Source organism: Urocitellus parryii, chromosome 10 (assembly GCF_045843805.1).
Source record: "Urocitellus parryii isolate mUroPar1 chromosome 10, mUroPar1.hap1, whole genome shotgun sequence".
NCBI classification, from domain to species: domain Eukaryota; kingdom Metazoa; phylum Chordata; class Mammalia; order Rodentia; family Sciuridae; genus Urocitellus; species Urocitellus parryii.
This window is the reverse complement of record NC_135540.1, coordinates 93,146,535-93,161,437: the sequence shown is the minus strand read 5'-3', so window position 1 is coordinate 93,161,437 and position 14,903 is coordinate 93,146,535. Positions and strand designations below refer to the sequence as shown.

General features: G+C 34.6%; 1 protein-coding gene across 2 annotated transcripts in view; it reads right to left on the bottom strand.

The window, feature by feature from the left end:
• Positions 1-369: 369 nt before the first annotated feature.
• The window catches only part of LOC144257225 (UDP-glucuronosyltransferase 2B31-like), a 30,805-nt gene continuing 16,271 nt past the window's right edge, over positions 370-14,903 (bottom strand). For both annotated transcript variants that reach the window (XM_077803284.1, XM_077803286.1), the window contains exons 5-6: positions 9,930-10,149; positions 370-823 (exon numbers count right to left, since the gene is read on the bottom strand). In XM_077803284.1, coding sequence (XP_077659410.1) covers positions 544-823; positions 9,930-10,149 — 500 coding nt within the window. In that variant the 3' untranslated portion in view covers positions 370-543. The remainder of the gene's footprint in view (positions 824-9,929; positions 10,150-14,903) is intronic.

Genomic DNA, 14,903 nt, shown 5'->3' with positions numbered 1-14,903 from the left:
CTTATTAGGTCCTGAAGAGAAATAATGCTAAGGCTGGATGTACAAGCCAGCACTACCAGTCTCCCAAAACAAAAGAGAATGGTGAATCTTGACACACAATTTTAAGTATTGAATACCTTATTCAGAAAAAGTTAACACTACAAAACACTACACCCAAGTGAAATTAAACCATGCTGAGTATTTGCAAATCTATGTTGACACTATGAGTATACTTTTGAAAGTTCTTGTATCCATGAATAAGTTATGAACCACAGGCCAGCTAGGTAAATTAATACTGTACAACTTGTAAATTCCAGCAGTAATTTTCAATAGACACTTATATCATTTTATTATTATTATTTTTTCCCATATCCCTTTGTCCTGAAATAGTTCTAACTCTTAAACAAGCAGTATATCTTGGAAACTGGGCTGTGTCTTGATGAGATAAGTTTTGAAAAGTGATTTTGTAAGCAGAAGAAGGAGCCTGGTTCACAATCTCTTCTTGTGAAATTGAACTGGAGGAGGTCCATCTGTCAGGACTCCCAGGTTTGGGTCTAGATACAACTATGCCCTTTTCTTCTTCTTTCCTGTTTTAGAAAACTTCTGGCAACAAAACAGACAGCATTTGGTGATGATAAATATCACAGTTGCACCACAGGCCAGCAGGAACCCAAGCACATCCAAAGAGTAGTACTGGAACCAGGAGAGGTCATGGGCAGCTACCCGCAGGTGTTTAGCTCCTTTGTGGCGCATGACAAACTCAATCCAGAAGACAGCTCGATCCAGAGGCTTCACTGGCTGATCATGGTGAATTCTTGATAGCCTCATAGCATTCTCTTTATATCTAAAGGACAAACCATAAGACACCAACATTTAAAGCAACTTAATTTGCATAAGTATATTAAGTCTATGTAAGGCTTTTACAAATATTCATAAAACTGAATCTAAACAAGTGCCTTAGGTAGCCACAGAAGAGCCAGGTTGGTGACACAGGTCTCTATTCCTGCTATTTGGGAGGCTGAAGCAGAATAATAAGTTCGAGGCTAAGTCTGGGCAACTTAGCAAGACATTGTCTCAAAATTCAAAAGTGGGCTGAGGATGCAGCTCAGAGGTAGAAAATTTGCCTATCATGAACAATGCACCTGAGTTCAATTCTCAGTACTACAAACAAATGCAAAGAATAGCCATAGAATATTATTGTTAAAGATGTTAGATCATCATAGAAATTTTAACTTTTAATTTGGAATTTTCTTATGGGCAAATATTTTTCAAAGAGAAAATGTAAGGTTGATTAGAAAAATAAATCATTTGCCACAGATAAAATGATAATAAGCCATTCTAAGCATTATAAATAAGATAGTTAATTGCAGTTGAAATGATCATCTTGAAGTCTTCGAAGAGAAATTGTCATAGTTGGTGAAATTACTTTTAATCAGTCTCTCTGTTTTTAATCTTCTTTATTGCTCTCTACTGTCTAATTTCTACCTAGTATCCATGTCAGATTATAACACTGGCTCAAAGATTTTCACTCATAATCATAATCAGAATAACATCCAGATATACTCTTTGGGCTACTGTTAGACCAGGATGCAAGAAAAGACCACTGACTCCAATTAAAATCAAATTAAAGCACCCTTATTATTTCGACCAGGGGCTGCCTCTCCCACTAAAAAACAGGGGAACACGACAGCCCTGCGGCTTTCTTGCATCCTAGCTTTATAGCCCAGAAAGTTACAAAAGGGAAGTTATAGATAACAAAACTCTGAGGAGCATAACACAAAGGCTAGTTTACATTTTTGCTTTCCCCAAAGTCAGAATTTATGAAGGTCATTAGAGCCTCAGAGAGGGTCGTTATCTGGCCAGGGAAGGCCAAGTTTTGTGAGGCATCACTGAAATTTCAGAGAAGGCTGCTATCTGGTCAGAGAGGTAGGCATGGGTGAGTTCAAGGCAGGCATTCCAAGCTAGTTCAGAATTTGCAGTAATTTATAGTAAAGCTGAAATTATCTTTTCATGGCTTTGTGGCGATATGGCTCCCAATTTTAAGAGAAAATCAGACTGGGTCTAGCACAACTGGACCACAGAAGGTCACATACTGGAAATGTTCTCTCCTATCATTCTTCCTGTGAATACTATGTTACAGACACAAGTTTTTGTTTTCAGTTTTCTCCTGAAGCCCCCAATGTCCATCTCAGTCCACCAACTTTTCTGCCCTGATTGTTCCTGTCCCCTCTTTTTTTGCCTCATCCAAAATTCCTGCACTCATCCCATGCCCCATCCATTATGCATTAGCAATCATTATCAGAGAAAACATTCAGCCTCTGTTTTTTGGGGATTTGTTTATTTTGCTTATCATGATATTCTCAAACTCCATCCATATACCCGAAAATGCCAAAATTTCATTCTCTTTAAATGCTAAGTAATATTCCATTGTGTATAATATTCCATAGTATTGTTATCTATTCATCTATTGAAGGGCATCTAAGTTGTTTCCACAGTTTGGTTATTGTGAATTGTGCTGCTATAAACGTTGAAGTGGCTTCACCAGTGTAGCATGCTGTTTTTAAGTTCTTTGGATATAGACCAAGGAGGGGGATAGCTGAGTCAAATGGTGGTTCCACTTCAAGTTTTCCAAGGGATCTCCATACTGCTTTCCAGATTGGTCTCACAGATTTGCAGTCCCACCAGCAAAGTATGAGTGTGCCTTTTCCCTTACATCCTTGCCAACACTTATTGTTGCTTGTATTCTTGATAACTGCCATTGTGACTGGCATGAGATTAAATCCTAGAGTAGTTTTGATTAGCATTTCTCTAATTCCTAGATATGTTGAACATTTTTTATGTATTTGTTGATCGATTGTATATCTTCTTCTGAAAAGTGTCTTTTCAGCTCCCTATCCCATTTATTGATTGGGTTGTTTGTTTGTTTGTTTGTTGGTGTTAAGTTTTTTGAGCTCTTTATATATCCTGGATATTGGTGCTCTATCCATCTTGAGTGTGGCAAAAATTTGCTCCCAAAATATAGGCTCTCTCTTCACTCATTAATTGTTTCTTTTCATGGAAAAGAAGATTTTCCATTTGAATCCATCCTATTTATTGGTTCCTGATTTTATTTCTTGCACTTTAGGAGATTTGTTAAAAATGTCAGAGCCTAATCTGACATGATGATTTGGGCCTACTTTTTCTTCTGTAATACATAGGGTCTCTGGTCTAATTCTGAGGTACTTGATCCAATTTGAGTTTAGTTTTGTGCATGGTGGGAGGGATTTAGTTTTAGTTTACTGCATATATATTTCCAGTTTTCCTAGCACCATTTGTTGGAGAGGCTATCTATTTTCCAATGTTAGTTTTTGGCACCTTTGTCTAGAATGAGATAACTGTCTTTATGTGGGTTTGTCTCTCTGTCTTCTATCTGTACCATTGGTCTACATGCCTATTTTGTTGCCAATATTATGCCTTTTTTGTTACTATAGCTTTACAGTATAGTTTAAGATGTGGTATTGAGATTCCTCCTGCTTCAATCTTCTTCCTAAGGATTGCTTTGGCTATTCTGGATTTCTTATTTTTCCAAATAAACTTCATGATTGCTTTATATATTTCTATCAAGAATGTCATTTTGATTTTAATTGGAATTTCATTAAATCTTTACTTTTGGTATAATGCTTTTGGTAGTATGGCCATTTTGACAATATTAATTAATATACATATTATTTTAAATATTCATATAGTTCTATTGCTTATATGCCTGGGAGTGGTATTGTTGATATAAAAATGAAAATATAATTGTGATTTTTTGTGCAATATGAATTACATAGATGGTAGAGAGGTGCCGACAGGCACGCACACGCTCCTATCTGGGGAGCTTTAGCAAGACGTTGCATTGCTCCTCTGTTTTTCTGTTTCGGGGCCAGGTTTCTGTTTTCTTGTGTTTTGTTCTGTGTTCTATATGGGGTTTTTTTGGTGCCTTTTGTTGTGTGACTTCTGTGGTAAAAACTTAAGGATATTGGACATGAAAATGGGTAATAAAGCAAGTAAGCCTGACACCCCTTTGGACTGTGTTTTAAGGAATTGTGATGAACTTTACCCCCCTTTGTTAAGCAGGAGGAGAGAAGCCCCTAGCTGGCTGCCTGGAGCACACCCACTGCAGAGGGCAATGCCTGCTGGGGATCTAAGAACTGAGTATCTCCCAGATTAACAAGTGAAACTTCTTTAAAACACCTTGCCCCTCCAGATCAAGAGAGTCACAACCTTTGGGGCAGAGTCCCCTGTGTGTCTCCTTTGTTAGCAAAGCAATAAACCTCCCTTTTTCTTTTTCCCAAAACCCTGTCCTCATTATTAAATTGGCATTAATTAGCCTCAAGGTCAGAAACCAAACTTTCAGTTACAAATTTTGACACCTCAGGGAACTTTGAAGGAGCCCCCAGGGAACTTTTTGAGAGCTGATTATTGAAATGTTAGGAGATATGGAGCATGCCTGGGGTGGAACCCAACCAGAGGAGCTAATCCTGTAAGTAAAAGGAGGGACTGAGGGACTCCCAGCAGCTGATGAAGCCCTGTTGCTTCAGGGAATCCCCACCTTCCTTCCTTGCACTGTAAGGATTATGCCACCTCTGTCTACTTAAAAAAGAGAAAAAGAAAAAGGGGACACTAAATGCAGTAAAGTCGCCACTGAGACCCTTAATTTTACATTTCAGGTTGCCCCTCTGTGAAAACATCTGGTCCCCTTGTGAGGACATCTATGGTGCCACTAGTGTAGGAGATTTTTCTCTTATCTGCTCTGTTTTAAAGGTTTCTGTCTGTCAGCCATAGTCTGGAGCTCCTTTCTGTCTATCTGTCCTGTGTCTTTGTTTCTGGCCCTTTAAGACATGTGCAATAATGTGTTGATATTATAAATTCTTTCATGAGAATGATCTTGGCTGAATGTGTGTCTAAAAGATGATGTTTTATTGTAACTATCTGGTATCTGAATGGGTTTTTGAAGCATTGCACAATCTTGCAGTTAAACGTTGGGTTTAGGTAATTGTTTAGTTTATGATTTCAGATAATTCATGCCAGAGAACTTAAATACTTAGGATGGAAAACTAAAGAACTCTACTTCCAAGTTGGCAAGTAACTCCCAATCATTCAGTTTTTTTTCACTAATTTTGAATTGGGTAGCCTGGGAAAATGTCACTGTGTGTACCAGTGGATTAATTTGGACAAGGATAGTAAATCATAGTATGGTATCTGTTGACAAAACAAGATGTGAAGATATAAAATTTTGTGAATTTTATCTTAAATTTGTATTATAATTTTCAACATCCGAACCTGAAAATTATGACTTATGGTTAAAATGCCTTAGGCCTGAGGTGTCTGCTCAGAATAGCAGTTTTCCCCTGCTCCTTCCAGACCTCAGCCAGTATTTATGTTGAAATGCAAATGAAAGAAACCTGCAAGCTCAGTAGGAGACTGATCTAAGGCCTAAAAAAAAAAAAAAAAAAAAAAGTAAATTGTATGGTATTTACTAATTACTGACCAGTCATTTTTTCTAGGACTCTTGAGTTTTTTCTTAGATTTTGTATTTTTTTAAGCTCATGATTTTGATCCTACAGACCTAGGTTAATGTTTTTCTGATTAGTTCTATCTTTGACCAACTGTGGAGTTTTTGAAACATTGCAATGGAGATTTCACCTGGGAAAAGCTACAAAGCCTTTACTATTGTTATGTGTGCACACTTGTGTTATGTATTGTATGTCTATATGTACATATGTCCATATATCATACATATGATATACAAAATAACATATATAAGGAGCACTCATAAAAACAAATTTAAAAAAAATGGATCCAAAGATCTTTAATTCACGTGATTTAAATGGTTCAATTTAAATTGGATAAACAGATAAAAATAAATATCTTTAAATTTAAGCTTACAAGTTTTTCTAGGTGTTCAAGAAACTAATAAAATATTAATGTCTATAAAATGTCTAATATGTCTTGGTTCTAGGACTTTTCTTTCAACAAGAAAAATGGTTAACACTGTTCAATACATTTGTCTAATATTTTGATAAATAAGTAAAGTAAATTTGATATGGAATTACTCATTCATGAGTACTTTTGTTAGATATCTGATTGATTTACTAAGGTCTGTATAAGTTTGTTTTTACAATCAGTCATGTGTTAAAAAGACAAGAATTTCTTAAAACATAAGTTTACCCATAATATTGTTTATTACACAAACTATATGTTTTTACTCTTGTTAATTTTATTTTGTAATTTCCTTATAAATGATTTACAGGTTCCCTGTTAGTGTTTTGGCATACCCAAATATATCAGATTCTTCAAATATGAATATTATTTTCCATCATTTCTGTGTTATCGATAAAAGTTTTCAAAAATTTTTATGACTATAGACCTGTGCATTTACATTTTATATTTTTATGTAAAATTTCATTAATTGGTCTATTTTATATTGAATGACTTCTAAATTAAGAAATATTCTTTTCATATTTAGTTTTGTCTACTCTCTGATAGTAATATAGCTACAAAAGCTTATTTATTTATTTTGTGTTAGTGATGATTGAACTCAGTGGTCCTCCACTACTCTAATCCTTCTTATATTTTACTTTGAGACAGGGTCTCTTTAAGTTGCTGAGGCTTGGCTTGAGGTCACAATCATGTCTCTGCTTCAGAAATTGCTGAGTTACAGGCATGCACCACCATGCCCAGCTGCAACACCTTGATTGACACTTAAAATCTTTTATATCTTTTCTCATAGAATTTCTATGTAATTAAGTTAAACATATCTCAAAAAAAGAGTATATGATGCCTTTTTTATATATATGATGGGTTTTTAAAATCCAATCTGATTATCTTTTAATGATGTAATTAATAATTATGATAGATATTGATATAGTATTATATAAATCTACTTATTCCATATTTTCTTTACCGTTTTTCCTACTTGCATTATTTTTTATTCCTTCTCATCTAATTTTAAAGTATTTTAGCATTCAAAATTGTAACTTTTTTTTTTTTTGGTAATACATTTTCAAAGTATTCAGATAAGTGATGCCCTCTGTAAATAATGAGTATTGGTAGTCATGATCAATGCTGACTTGATGGTTGAAATCTAAGCACTATACATTTTACAGAACAATTTTTGTTGTATCAAGAGAAAATTTTATTATAAAAGATATTTTATAAAAATTGAAATTAATTGCTTTCCAAAGTACACCATTATAAAAATGATGAACTCATCCATTCAGAAAAGAAGAAAATACATGCAAATCAAATATCTCAATATAAATATGTCTCCATAATAAAGACTACTGTCAATTCAATATTAAGACAAGTAACCTAATTAACAAAGGATTTAAAGACTTGGATAATTATTTGTACGGAGAATAAACATGACTATCTAGTATGCATGTGAACAACAATTCATCATTTTAAACAACCTGTGAAGTAAAAATCAAGGTCACAATTAGTTGCCACTTCATAACCACTAGGATTGGCATTAAAAAGAAGACAGATGATAGCAACTTTTAGCAATGATGTGGAAAAGTTAGAACTCCCCTATACTACTTCTAGGAATGTAAAATCTTGCCAATTATTGGCAAACAGAATGGAATTTAATTACTAACATGAAATGCTCATGTGAGGGAGTAATGCCACTCTTTGGCACTACACAAAAGAAATGAAAAAAAAAAAAAAGCCTTTTTCCACACAAAACAAGCCATGTTCAGATATTTAAAATTAGAAAAAAAAAAAGCCCAAATGTCCATGATGTAATAAATGGTTAAATAAAATGTGTTATATCCATCCACACCAAAGAATACTATTGAGCAATAAGTAGAAATCACATAGTGCTACTTGTTTAAACATGGACAAAATTAAAAAACAATAATAGTAAGTGAAACAACCCATTTGGAGCTGAATACCATTGTATGTATGGTTCCATTTGTTTGAAATGTGCATCTGAGGCTAATTTTTAGAGACTGAATCTGTATTAGTTGTGGCGAAGAGCTGGAGGTTAAGAGGGATTTACTTGAAAGATATATGAGATTCCTTTTTGACATAAAAAATATTATAAAATTATCTCTTGAAGAAGAATTCTGAACTATGTGAACATAACCCAAATTATTTGACTTTTGCAGCTCAAACAAAAAATTTATGGTATATAAATTATATAAAATAGAATCTGTGAAAGTAAAAATAAATTTTGGAGAAAAATTTATATTTTCCGTAGAGGGGGAAACACTTGAAGAAATCAGTATAGTCAATGACTTTTTTTTTTTTTTTAGATGAGATTCCAAAAGCACATGCAACAAAAGGAAAAATAGACAATTAGGATTATGTTAAATTGAGAAGCTTTCATACTGCAAATTTAACACCAAGGGAGTAAACAGAAAACATGCACAATTGGGAGGTAATACTTGTAAATAATTCATGTAAGAAAAGATTAATATCTAGAATATGTGAGGAATTCTAAAAACTCAGCAGCGAAATCCAAATTATTGCTGTAAAAAACTGAAAATGATCCCAATAGACATTTTGATTTCAAAAGAAGATATTGTATATGACAAAGTGCTCAACTTTATCATGGAGTGAGATGTAAATCAAACAACAATCAACCCACAAGGTTAAATTCAGAACTCTTTTGTAGTTTTCTACTCAAACTTTGAAAAACACCCATCTTCAGCATGCCAAAAAGAGCAGCAGCAGCAACAACAACAAAAATAAGAGATAATCTCATTGAATTGAATGGTCATAATCTAAAAGCGAAAAAATAACAAATGCTGATGAGCTAGAAGAGGACCGGGCCCTCTTATAGTCCACTGAGAGGAATGCAAATTTGTATGGCCACTATGGAAAAAAAGAACATGGAGTCTCCTCAAATAATGCAAATAGAATTACCATAGGATTCAGCTTTCACATTACTGTATACTAACACAATGTAAATGAAATCAGTTTATCAAAGAGGTCCCTGAACTTCCATGTTTACCCGCATCACTATTCACAATAGTCAAGCTATAAATCTACTGAGGTGTTCATTGTTGGATGATGGCTAAACCAAACATGGAAATACACACACACACACACACACACACACACCTGGCTTTTATTCAATATTTCATTCTTTTTTATTTATGAAAAAGAATGAAATATTGTCATTTCTACTAGCAAGGATGGAAGTGGAAGTAATTATGCTAAATCCTATATACTGGCACCAAAAAAAAATACTGCATTTTCTCATTCTCATGTGGAGTCTAAAAAGCATTTAACAGAAGTATGTTATTGAAAAGGAGTAATTAGAGGCTAGGAATTGTAGGAGCAAGGGGGGTCTAAAGAGAAGTTAAAAACACAGAACAAGCTACAGTTAGATAGAAGGAATAAGTGTTACTGGTATGTAACACAATAGGAGGCTTATAAAATTATTGTTTATAATTTCTTATATATATTATAAAGAATTAGAGGAGAAGAGTTTTACAGTTCCTAGCAGAAAACATTATGAATATTTAAGAATATGGAAATAAAAATTTCCCTGATTAGGTCATTGCATTTTATATACATGTATCAAATTTTTCTGCCATACCAAATAAGTATATAAAATTAAAAAATATGTTGGTAGTTTTGGAAATTTTAGGTATCAAATGGAAATATATTACTTCTTCAACTGCATTGTCCTCTGTTCTCTTGTCATATTAGTAAAAACTGTGTTCTTTATATTTAGCTTTATAGTAAAAAATTTTTAGTATCACATTATTTTACTAATAACCAGTACTGCTAATTAAGTAAATTTGTAAGGTTAATTTGCAATGTAAAAATGATTGGTTGAGAATAAAAGCAAATTTCAAAGAGTTCAATAATTTTAGTTATTAACATTAGACTCAAAGAGGAATAAATATTTTCTCATTTTCAAGGGTACCTAAATATAAATATTTCTTTACTGAAAAAATTGTTATACTTACGAAGGTTCATTAATGACTGTATTCAATGCATTGAGTAAATCCATACTTGACATTGTAATAAAATTCAGTCTAAGAGCTGCTCCTTTGGCCTTTATGTGCATGACATTATCAGGTTGATCCGCAAACAAGGGAATGCCCACCAGAGGGATCCCATGATAGATGGCCTCATAGATGCCATTGGTTCCACCATGAGTTATAAAAGCTTTGGTTTTTGGATGACCTAGGATTGAAACCAATCAAGGGAAATTATTCATGTCAGAAATAAATTGTCAAACATGTAATGTAAAGCAATGAAGATAAATTGTTTCCTAGGTAATAGATTCTTATAATGATGAATTCATATCACAATTACTTTCAATTCTTGGGGCAAGAGGCACCTGTGTCCTCTGGCGAGGTAAGTGAAGATTATTTGGAAGAGGTGGTATGTTACGTGGGATCTGAAAAATGAAGACAAGGTTGCTACCTAGACAAGTGGAAGGAGGACATGCTGGGTAGAACAACCAACCTGTGCAAACATAAGAGGGGACCTGGATTTATGTGTCCAATTAAAACAACAATGATGTCCCTGAGCATGCTATGAAGGGTGTCCAATGCAGCAGGGAGTGGGTTGTTGGTGGTTATGAAATCAGAGGTAGGATTGGCTGTACTTCATTAGGAAGTACAACTTCAGGATTAAGATCTTAAACTTGATTGAGAAGTGTTTTTCAGTAGAGAAAGAGGATGATCAGAATGTTGTGCCAGAAACTACCTCTGAAGGCTGTACCTTCCAAGTTCAGGACAGCACTCCTGGGACTTTTAACTTATATGCTACACAGCTGAGGCATAAAGTTTATTGTGTAGTATGTTTGGAATAAATTTGTCTTACTGTTTTTCTGCTAAAACTCTTTGTAAATGTGGTTTGTCATTATAGCACTTTTTGCAACAAAACTGTACTAGAACATTTCCAGACTGTATATATGTATAAAGATTGTCTTCTAAATGGGTTTCCTATTACTATGTGAAATTTCATATTTTACAGTGTCCTGTAAATAAGGATTAAATTCTATGATTTCCCTAAAAAAATTTTTTTAAAAGATTTTGGATTTTTTTTTTTTTTTAGGATATGGAACATGCAGAATCATTTTTTTTTATTTTTTATTTTTTTTTATTTATTTTTTTTTTTTTTATTGTTGGTCGTTCAAAACATTACATAGTTCCTCATACATCATATTTCACAGTTTGATTCAAATGAGTTATGAACTCCCAATTTTATCCCGTATACAGATTGCTGCATCACATCAGTTACCCTTCCATTGATTGACATATTGCCTTTCTAGTGTCTGATGTATTCTGCTGTCTATATTATTCTCTACTATCCCCCCTCCCCTCCCCTCCCCTCCCCTTTTCTCTCTCTACCCCTTCTACTGTAAATCACTTCTTCCATTTGAATTATCTTGTCTTACCCCTCCTTTCCTCTTATATGTCATTTTGTATAACCCTGAGGATCGCCTTCCATTTCCATGCGATTCCCCTTCTCGTTTCCTTTCCCTCCCACCTCTCAACACTGTTAATGAAAATCTTCGTCTCAAGCTCTTCGTCCCTACCCTGTCCTTGTTTCCTCCCCTTATATCAGAGGAGTCATTTGGTATTTGTTTTTTAAAGATTGACTAGCTTCACTTAGCATAATCTGCTCTAATGCCATCCATTTCCCTCCAAATTCTATGATTTTGTCATTTTTAAATGCAGAGTAATACTCCATTGTGTATAAATGCCACATTTTTTTAATCCATTCATCTATTGAAGGGCATCTAGGCTGATTCCACAATCTTGCTATCGTGAATTGTGCTGCTATGAACATCGATGTAGCAGTGTCCCTGTAGCATGCTCTTATTAGGTCTTTAGGGAATAGACCGAGAAGGGGAATAGCTGGGTCAAATGGTGGTTCCATTCCCAGCTTTCCAAGAAATCTCCATACTGCTTTCCAAATTGGCTGCACCAATTTGCAGTCCCACCAGCAATGAACAAGAGTGCCCTTTTCCCCACATCCTCTCCAGCACTTATTGTTGTTTGACTTCCTAATGGCTGCCAATCTTACTGGAGTGAGATGGTATCTTAGGGTAGTTTTGATTTGCATTTCTCTGACTGCTAGCGATGGTGAGCATTTTTTCATGTACTTATTGATTGATTGTATGTCCTCTTCTGAGAAGTGTCTGTTCAGGTCCTTTGCCCATTTATTGATTGGGTTACTTGTTGTCTTATTGTCTAATTTTTTGAGTTCTTTGTATATTCTGGTTATTAGGGCTCTATCTGAAGTGTGTGGAGTAAAGATTTGTTCCCAGGATGTAGGCTCCCTGTTTATCTCTCTTATTGTTTCTTTTGCTGAGAAAAAACTTTTTAGTTTGAGTAAGTCCCATTTGTTGATTCTAGTTGTTAACTCTTGCGCTATGGGTGTCCTATTGAGGAATTTGGAGCCTGCTCCCACAGTATGTAGATCATAACCAACTTTTTCTTCTATCAGATGCCATGTCTCTGATTTAATATCAAGCTCCTTGATCCATTTTGAGTTAACTTTTGTGCAAGGCGAGAGATAGGGATTCAGATTCATTTTGATGCAAATGGATTTCCAGTTTTCCCAGCACCATTTGTTGAAGATGCTATCCTTCCTCCATTGCATGCTTTTAGCCCCTTTATCAAATATAAGATAGTTGTAGTTTTGTGGATTGGTTACTGTGTCCTCTATTCTATACCATTGATCCACCCGCCTGTTTTGGTACCAGTACCATGCTGTTTTCGTTACTATTGCTCTGTAGTATAGTTTGAAGTCTGGTATCGCTATACCGCCTGATTCACACTTCCTGCTTAGTATTGTTTTTGCTATTCTGGGTCTTTTATTATTCCATATGAATTTCATGATTCTTTTATCTATTTCTACAAGAAATGCAGCTGGGATTTTGATTGGCATTGCATTGAACTTATAGAGAACTTTTGGTAATATCGCCATTTTGATGATGTTGGATCTGCCTATCCATGAGCAGGGTATATTTTTCCATCTTCTAAGGTCTTCTTCTATGTCTTTCTTTAGGGTTTTGTAATTTTCATTGTATAAATCTTTCACCTCTTTTGTTAGGTTGATTCCCAAGTATTTTATTTTTTTGGGGGATATTGTGAATGGAGTAGTTGTCCTCATTTCCGTTTCAGAGGATTTGTCGCTGATATACAGGAATGCCTTTGATTTATGCGTGTTGATTTTATATCCTGCCACTTTGCTGAATTCATTTATTAGCTCTAATAGCTTCTCTGTAGACCCTTTTGGGTCTGCTAGGTATAGAATCATATCATCTGCAAATAGTGATAATTTAAGTTCTTCTTTTCCAATTTTTATCCCTTTAATTTCTTTCGTCCGTCTAATTGCTCTTGCCAGCGTTTCGAGGACTATGTTGAACAGAAGTGGTGAGAGAGGGCATCCCTGTCTTGTACCAGATCTTAGAGGGAATGCCTTCAATTTTTCTCCATTCAGAATGATGCTGGCCTGTGGCTTATCATATATTGCTTTTACAATGTTGAGGTATGATCCTGTTATCCCTAATTTTTCTAGAGTTTTGAACATAAAGGGATGCTGTACTTTGTCGAATGCTTTTTCTGCGTCTATCGAGACTATCATATGGTTCTTATTTTTTAGTCTATTGATGTGGTGGATAACATTTATTGATTTCCGTATATTGAACCAGCCTTGCATCCCATGGATGAATCCTACTTGATCATGGTGTATAATTTTTTTGATATGTATTTGAATCCGGTTCGCCAGAATTTTATTGAGAATTTTTGCGTCAAGGTTCATTAGAGATATTGGTCTGTAGTTTTCTTTCTTTGAAGTGTCTTTGTCTGGTTTCGGAATCAGGGTGATGTTGGCCTCGTAGAATGAATTTGGAAGTTCTCCCTCTTTTTCTATTTCCTGAAATAGCTTGAAAAGTATTGGTGTTAGTTCCTCTTTAAAGGTTTTGTAAAACTCTGCTGTATACCCATCCGGTCCTGGGCTTTTCTTAGTTGGTAGTCTTTTGATGGTTTCTTCTATTTCTTCTATTGTTATTGGTCTGTTTAGGTTGTCTATATCCTCCTGGTTCAATCTGGGCAGATCGTAAGACTTAAGGAATTTATCTATGCCTTCACTATCTTCTATTTTATTGGAGTATAAGGCTTCAAAATAGTCTCTGATTATCTTCTGTATTTCTGAAGTGTCTGTTGTGATATTGCCTTTTTCATCCCGTATGCTAGTAATCTGGGTTCTCTCTCTTCTTCTCTTCGTTAGCATGGCTAAGGGTCTGTCAATTTTATTTATTTTTTCAAAGAACCAGCTTTTAGTTTTGTCAATTTTTTCAATTGTTTCTTTTGTTTCAATTTCATTAATTTCAGCTCTGATTTTGATTATTTCTTGCCTTCTACTTCTTTTGCTGTTGTTTTGCTCCTCTTTTTCTAGGATTTTGAGATGAAGTATGAGATCATTTATTTGTTGGTTTTTTCTTTTTTTGAGGAATGAACTCCAAGCAATGAATTTTCCTCTTAGGACTGCTTTCAATGTGTCCCATAGATTCCGATATGTTGTGTCCGTGTTTTCATTTAACTCTAGGAATTTTTTAATTTCCTCCTTGATGTCTTCAATAACCCATATGTCACTCAGCAACCTGTTGTTCATTCTCCAAGTGATGCTTGATTTTTCCTTTCTTCTTTTATCATTGATTTTCAGTTTCATTCCATTATGATCAGATAAGATGCATGGTATTATCTCTACCCCTTTATATTGTCTAAGAGTTGCCCTGTGACATAATATATGGTCTATTTTTGAGAAGGTTCCATGTGCTGCTGAAAAAAAAGTGTAACTACTTGATGTTGGGTGGTAAAGTCTATATATGTCAATTAAGTCTAGGTTATTAATTGTGTTGTTGAGTTCTATAGTTTCCTTGTTTAACTTTTGTTTGGAAGATCTGTCCAGTGGTGAGA